Source organism: Phaseolus vulgaris, chromosome 9 (genome assembly GCF_051622355.1).
Source record: "Phaseolus vulgaris cultivar YP4 chromosome 9, ASM5162235v1, whole genome shotgun sequence".
NCBI classification, from domain to species: domain Eukaryota; kingdom Viridiplantae; phylum Streptophyta; class Magnoliopsida; order Fabales; family Fabaceae; genus Phaseolus; species Phaseolus vulgaris.
Window position 1 is genome coordinate 37,977,973 of NC_143506.1, and position 8,062 is coordinate 37,986,034.

Genomic DNA, 8,062 nt, shown 5'->3' on the forward strand with positions numbered 1-8,062 from the left:
CCTTCGACCATTGTAATCTCAGTTCTTTCATATTCTCTGATATCAGTGAGATATCTCTAAAGTTTTTGCAATGGTCAAGGTTTTAGATAAACGATCTGCATAATTTTGATGTGCACACAAGTCAATATAGAAAACCAAATAATGAAACAAAAAGAAGATACCAAATGAGTTAGATTAGTATTCCTTGAACTGACAGAAAATTGTAACAGTTAGAATACATACTTTTCATTGACTGGTTTAAATAAGTTTTAGTCCAGTTTTTTTTTTTTTTTAATTCTTACCTTTATGACCAATACATTTTCTGATTTATATGAATTGAATACCTTTCACCACTGAATTTCACTCCTACCGACAGATCAAGTTTAGTTTTCAAAGCATATATATAATTTAACACAAGTCAATTGATTCAACTAGGAGTTATGCTCACATCCAATTTGGAATGATAATTAATATTTGAAATATTATAAGTTATTACTTTAATTATTATACTTGATGGTATCTACTTTAAAATGTTTTGTAAAATTGTATATTATGATACTATAGTAGTTGTAATATATAATTTGATGTAATAATTTTAAAACTGAAAATAGAATGAAAAAGTAGGCCAAGTAAATAATAATAATAATAATAATAATAACTTTTCCTTATAAAAAAAACTTATAACTTATAGTTTTCATTTGAATAAAAAGATATTTCTACAAAATAAAAGGAATAAAAAATGTAACACTAGTTAAAATAGTATTATTATTTTAAAAAATATATTATGAATGTACAATGCATAATTTGTATGTATATACTGCAGGATTGGTGATTCCTCTAACAGAACAAAGATTTTGCTTTACAATGGCTAATGTTAGATCACCGTTTCAATATTGCTCCGAAAACAGCTTTTAACCTAACAACATCCTTCTTCTAACACACTTTGAACTTCCAAAGTACATTATAAGCTAAATCAAATTTTCCCAACAATATCTGGTTAAGCTTATTTACACTTAAGTTTTTTATTTTCTTAATTTTAGAAAACAGAAAATTGTTCTAGAAACAGTAAACAAACACACCCTTAATCTTAACCTTTCCAAATCTTTCTTAAATTTTTCTTACTTATTCTCACTGTTACCATATTCTCTGGTATCTGTATCTATTTTTCTCTAGTTGCTTGTTCTTCACGTGCCTCGGGCCTTCATTGATTTTCTTTCTCAAGCTTTCATTTCTTTTTGCTTTGAGTTTTTTACCTGCCCTCTATCATGTATTGAAGCTTACAAGTGGCTTTTCATTTGTGAAGAGTGTTATTTATATTCTAACAGTGGACTTGATCTGAATACAAAAAATTGACCATCTGCAAGTGAAAAAGGATAAAATCTTTCTGTGCAGGACAGCAAAAGTAGTTCAATCTCTTACTCCCACAATATAATGGCATGTATAAAACTCAACAGATTGGCCTATCACATGTTCAACACCAGAAAAGTTCACAGCACTGCCAATAAAATGAGCTCAAATTGGAGAGATCTTATGAAAAAGGAGTTAGAAAATGGAAATTGTGGAAAGCAAGAACAAACTCACCACCCAGTTTGCATATACAGGATTCCATCTAACTCGCGAAGGGTCGAACCAAAAGCCTACAGACCCAACAACATCTCCATCGGTCCTTGTCACCATGGAGCATCCCACTTGAGAAACATGGAGGCTCTCAAGAAAAGCTTCTATCGTCGCCTCTTCAACAATGCAAATGCAGCCAAACTAGACGAGGCTTTTAAGTTCCTAGAGGAACAAGAAACCAACGTTCGAGGATGTTACAACGAGGACATCAAATTCAACAGTGACGAGTTTCTACAAATGATGCTAGTTGATGGCTCTTTCATTGTTCAGCTCTTGAGGGATCTATCAGCGTGTGAATTCGGAAAAGTCCCCAGTCTCAGCCCATGGATGTTGCCCATCATTCGTCGCGAGATGTTAATGCTTGAAAACCAGCTTCCCATGTTTGTTTTGAACAAGTTGTTTGAGTTAACTAGTGTTGTTTCTGCTCCTTCGGGACCAAATATTGGTTTCAAAGATCTTGCTCTTCGATTCTTTTATCCTTTGTTGCAGGTGGATTCGGAGAATATGCTAGAAAGTAAGAAAACTGATGACTTAAGAGGGCTTCACTTCCTCGATCTTCTTAGGTCAGCCATTAGACCAAATATGGAGGGAGAAAAACAGAGAAAATTTCAACCTCACATGATTCGTTCTGTGACGGAGCTGATAGAGGCTGGTGTGAAGATCAAAGCAGATGAGAGTAAACAATTGCTTGACATAAGCTTTGGGAAAAAATGGGGTTTTCTAACAAGACAACTCACTATTCCTCCTTTGTATATCAATGACCACAGAGGCACTGTGTTTCGTAACATAGTTGCTTTTGAGAACTGTCACAAGGATTGCGAACCCGATGTGACAACCTACTTGTTTTTCTTCAACGGACTCATAAACTCTGCTGGTGATGTCTCTCTTCTTCATTACAAAGGGGTGCTTCACCATTCCCTTGGCAACGACAACACCGTTTCTGAACTAATCAACAACATCACCAAAGAAATTGTTCGGGACAAAACTGAGTCGTACTTGTACAAAGTGGTCAACGAAGCAAACTCATACTTTGCCTCCTTCTACGCGAGAAAAAGAGCTTCCTTAGTGCATCACTATTTAACCAGCTGGGTGGTGGGAGTTTCAACAATTGGTGCGTTGTTGGCTCTTTACTTCACTTTCATTCAGACTGTGTGTTCATTTGCAGATTCGTTCAAAGCCTTTGAAAACCAAAGCTTTGGATCTGTCTTTGTAGATGTTTTTTGTATACCAGTTCGTGGCATTCCCACCAATCATAGTGAAAGTGAAAATAGTAAAACTGAAGATGCTGCAACAAAATTAGAAAGGTGAACGTACAGAATTTTAAATCTCTGCAGGAAAATTTGAGATTTGTACAAGGAAATTTGTTGTGGAGCTGAATAAGATAGCTCGGTAGTTTGTTGAATTAGTTTTGGTATAATAAGGGTAGAAGTTCATCTAGTTGTCCTGAGAAATCGAAGAATATATATAGCAGTGAGACAAAGAAGCTTCATAGTTTCTTCACCTGTGTTTTTAAAACTGCTTTTTTCCACCCTTATTTCATCACGTTGGTCAATTTTTCTATTTATGCACACCTCTCTAGAACAAGTATATTTTACTATTAGTTTTGGTTAGTTATACTATTTTTAATATGTTGATTTTTTTTCTTTTATTTTACTGCAACTTGCTGGAGAAACATATCAGTTTGTTCATGTGAAAATATAATGTTTAAATTTTATTAAAAAATCATAAAAGAACACCAAGTTTGTTAGCAGAGCCAGGTGGTTCTTCTTAACAGGCCTAATCGAATATGTCAGTAGTGAGCACTTTTTAAAACAACACCAAGTTTTGTCCTACTTATTCTTCTTTATCTTGTTTAGCCAGAGAAACCTAATACAAGGAGAAAAAAACTTGGTTTCATAATTATCTGTACGGATGTGTGAGTTAAGACAAATCTATATATTTGTCTCTAATTGATCCGAGATTTCGATAGTGTCCTATGGTTAGTTTGTGAGAATCCAAAACATAACCTGAAGTCATTCATTAGGTCTAATTTTTAAATTAAAATTCACTAAACTCAACCTATATAACGCCTAATAGTTTAATGAGATGACAGCTGTCATGAACACTATTAACTGTTATATACCAAAGCAAACAATAGAATGTAAAATAGTATAAAAACTTGTCTTACATGTGGGAACAAAACAAAGAATGAAAAATAACAACTAATAACAATAATAGTAGAAAAATAAATAAATAAATAATCTAAACAAATTTATGGTGGAAAACTACTTCCTCTTTGATAGAATAGATAATATAGGACCAATCTACAAAAGCTGATAGTATTAACCTAGAAATAGAAAATAATACTTATCAAATTACTTATAAAAAAAAACTAGTAAATAAAAAATAAACTTAAATATGTTTTCAATCGTGAAATATATTTGTATTTTTACTTTTAGTTACTAAAACTGTTTTAATTAGTTCTTTAAAAAAATGTATTTGATGATAAAAGTAAATTAATTATCCTTATAAATATTGATAAATTAAAAAGGAATAATGACTAGAAAAAAAAATAAAATTCAGATTTGTATTTTGATTTCTGATTTGTATGTTTCGTTTAAAAACAAATGACTTGTTTTAGATTGGTTAAGTTTGTCTTGCTGTTTGTTAGGAAATGTCTTTTTGTTTTGTGGAAAGACAAAAAAACAAAATAACAATGACTAAAATAAACAAATTGTAGATATCATAATTGATTTTTTTTTTAGTAAAAGATTAAGAAAAAACATATTTATATTAAGAAAATAGTGTGTTGTCAACACCTTCATGTCTAGTTGACTCTATATATATTAAAAAAAGATATCTATTTACTGTAAGACTAAGATCTCTTTGAAAAAATTAGTTAATAAAATGAATTGATAATTTATAAAATTCTAAAATAATGTATTGAATTAAAAGTGTTTTAATTGAACACTACCTTATCAAACTCTCTACCCGATTAGCAAGCATATCTAAGAACCCGAATGATTTAGTTAGTGAATCGACGTATTTTGTACTTGAAATTAGATGGTAATAAGTTGACACTTGTGATTCCATCGTGCTTACAATTAACCATTTGGCTGACACTAACATTTTGTCGATTCATCTTTTTGGTGTGCAATTGAGTCTGTTCCAACTATAATGGCACATGTATCAGCTGTGTGCTTGGTGTTTGAATTTGATAAAACCAGTAATTTGTTTCCTAAATATTACTTACTAGCTAGCATCATTAGTCAATAATATCTCAGTAATTATTTATTAAGTATATGGATATGTAATGAAAACTGAATAAGTGCAAAGAAAGGTAAAAATAGCAGATAAGTGGGAAAATAAAAAGAAAAAAAAATGATAAAATGAAAGAGGTGCAGATCTTATTGAGAAGGATTGGATACAAAAGGCACACACAGAGAAAGAGAAAGAGAAAGAAAGAGCACGCAAGAAGGTAAGGGGCAAGGGTCTTATTTAAGTAGTAGCACATGGACTATACATAACAAGCAGGCATAGACATAGATACATAATGCATGCATGCATGCATATGTATGTATGTATGACTACATAGTTACTGATAGCATGTGAGTGTGACCCGTGAGATGTATAGTACATGCATGGAAAAGAAAGAGCATAGCATGGTAATATGGTGACCTAATTGGATCCAGTGAGGACTTTCTGTGCCTTTTCCTCAGGGTAGTGAGCGGGCTCATAGTAGAGGGAGGACTGAGCATCTAAAACAAATATTCCAGAGAGTGAAGCAGATGAGATGAGTTGTAGGGAACCCTCAACAAACACCTCCAGTGATATGTTATCCTTGTCCTTTGGATTAGTGCTGAACCCTGCCAAGAGCTTCTGAACAGTGAAGGTGTCTATTAGGGTTTTGTGGAGGTTCACAAATTCTAGTGTGGTGGAGACTTTCTCTTTGTAGTACTGGTAGTTGACCCAGTCGACACGGTCTGGGTTAGCCTTGAACAAGTTCTGGTAGTGGGAAAGGACAGGGTGTGATGGAGCAATGGAGACCACGAGTCCACTGATGTAGGTTTGGAGGTAGTCTATGACTTTGCCTATGCAGTAAGCAAAGTCATTGGATTCGATGTGCTCATAGTTGATATCAATGCCATCAATCAAAGTTTCAAAAGGACTCTTGTACTGCTCTGTGATAATGGATTTCAGTGATTTCTGCGCATTGTCAATCCATATTTCTTTGTCTTGAGGATTGAATGGAAAATCGCTGCCACGACCTCCAATGCTTATTACCACCTTCACACGCTCATAATTTGACTTTAGGATTCTGATACTTTGGGGATCGAACTTTATCACGTCCCAAGTTGCACGAAAGTTTCCCTTCCCTACTTTCTTCTTGGTGTTTGGATCCTCCACGTAGTCCTCCGAGGCAAAGGCCAAAAGGAAGTGGAATTCTGGGATTCTAGGGCTGATGATTTCCACTGGGAAACCTTTTAGGAGATCTGACTCAATAATGTATTCCCGAAAAATGGGTTTCACTTGGATTTTGGAAGACATTCTCAGTGGCTACTTCTCTTTTGTTTTGTTGATTTGATTTGGTTGTGGGATTTGATGGAGAATACCCAACTCTTTATGCCTATTTATAGAGTAATGCACCCTCTCAGTTTGCTATAGTTTTGTCACTAATAATTCATTCTTTATTCCTCATTAATTATACTTCTCTCAGCATATACGTCATTAATTAGTTGAAGATCAGATCATCTTCTATGCAGTAAAAAATATTATCTGAGTGACAAAATATTATCTCAGCATATACGTCATTAATTAGTTGATCACACTGAAATTTTCTCTCTAACACAGATTAAGGTTTGGTCATGGATCTCATCAAAGATACCGTCAGCTAATTTCTCATTCTCTGATTGGTGTCTTGAACCCTTGGTATGTATGTATTCTGTTTAGTTTTTATGTAAAAGGTTGTTTCTTGGGTTTCTTTTATTATTGATTGAGATGGGAAAGAGAGTAGGAGGTCTTTTGGTTGATATGTAGATGGAAAGGCTCTTTGAGAAAATCTGTTTTGTTGTATAAGGGTTGGACCACCCCTGAAGTGGTCTTATTTAATTTCATTGCTATTTGCTGATAAAAAAAAAATACATGCTTCTACTTCTCTCATAAATTGCACTATGCATTATGTTCATACACTGGTTGTTACGCTCTCTGTCTAAGATTTTATGCCACCTGTGTGCATATATACGACAACAAACTTAGTTACTTATAACATCACATTTCGTTTTAGTACTTGTGTGCAATAAACAATATTATCTCACTGACGAAATACCGTGTACTTCTCTCATTAATCTTTGTTTTTTATTTCTTACATCCATCTATGCTCTGTGTGTACTCATCTTCTGCATACATTTTATTCACAATATTTGGTTGTTGTTTCTGCATAACTCGTTTTTATGTAGTCCATGTTGTCTACAGTATTTAATAAAAAAATTAGTTGATGATAATATTTAACTATACAGATTTCATTAGTATGTTTTTTGTGAATGGTGCAGTCGTAGTAGTAATAGTAGGATTAAATTAAGACGTTATTCTTTGGGTATCACACAACTAACAGTAATCAGAGGGTAAGACACTCTGATTTACAAGTTCCATTTTCTCTCTTTGGTAACCGATCAATGATGCAGAGGACGAAGGTGTTGTTGTAGAATATAGTACACAAACATAGAAAAAGGAAGACAATTCATGAATCTTGGACATTACTTATAGGAACTTTGTGCAATAAAATTCGGAAAGCTTTTTCTATTAAATGGTGAAGGGATGCTATGAGTAAATCATCAAAACTCAGTGTAGATTTTATTTTTTTTGTAAGCCCAAGATTATAATATAATTTTTTTATAATGAATATTTTGACGATTGTATGGAAATATTTCACTTTTAAGGGAATTACAACTTTGAACTTTTCTTCATAAATAAAGAAATCCATCCATGTCATTATGATAAAATCATCAATAAATTAACTAGGAATTATCTAGTGTAGTGTTTTGAGAGAAAAAACAAGTTTTAATGTAAAGTGTGGTATTTTGTCGAGATAAAAAACTAGTCATTTTCTCTTTGACTGTAAAATTGCTTGGCACGTTTGGGTTTAATGTTTCGAGTGGTTAGGAGTGTCGTCGGTCACTCCCATCAATACTATTGCTCATTTCACACAATTTTGTAATGCTAAAAAACCTGTCCACTCTATCTTGGGAAGCGTGTGGATTTCAGTGGTTAGTGAGATTTGGTGCCATAGGAACAAGGTTATTTCTAAAGGAGGTGTGGTGGATCATTCATAAATCTTTACTTTGGCTCAATTGAAGGTTTGGTCCTGAGTAACTTCTAAAATACCTTCTGCTTGCTTTTCCTTCTCTCATTGCTATCTTGCTCCCTTGTCGATATAATTGGCCTGTTACTTTTTAAGGTGATAGGTATTTGTTTTTTTGTTGGATGTTGG

General features: G+C 33.3%; 2 protein-coding genes across 2 annotated transcripts; one reads left to right on the top strand and one right to left on the bottom strand.

Annotated features, from left to right (window-relative positions):
• The first annotated feature begins 1,226 nt into the window (after window positions 1-1,226).
• LOC137823023 (UPF0481 protein At3g47200) lies at window positions 1,227-3,046 on the top strand. Its single transcript, XM_068628091.2, has one exon. It carries the CDS (start codon window positions 1,411-1,413, stop codon window positions 2,902-2,904), a length of 1,494 nt encoding a protein of 497 aa, XP_068484192.2. The 5' UTR covers window positions 1,227-1,410; the 3' UTR covers window positions 2,905-3,046.
• A 1,911-nt stretch (window positions 3,047-4,957) lies between these two features.
• LOC137821765 (chitinase 2) lies at window positions 4,958-6,174 on the bottom strand. The gene has a single exon (XM_068626512.2). It carries the CDS (start codon window positions 6,121-6,123, stop codon window positions 5,254-5,256), a length of 870 nt encoding a protein of 289 aa, XP_068482613.2. The 5' UTR covers window positions 6,124-6,174; the 3' UTR covers window positions 4,958-5,253.
• Window positions 6,175-8,062: the final 1,888 nt, after the last annotated feature.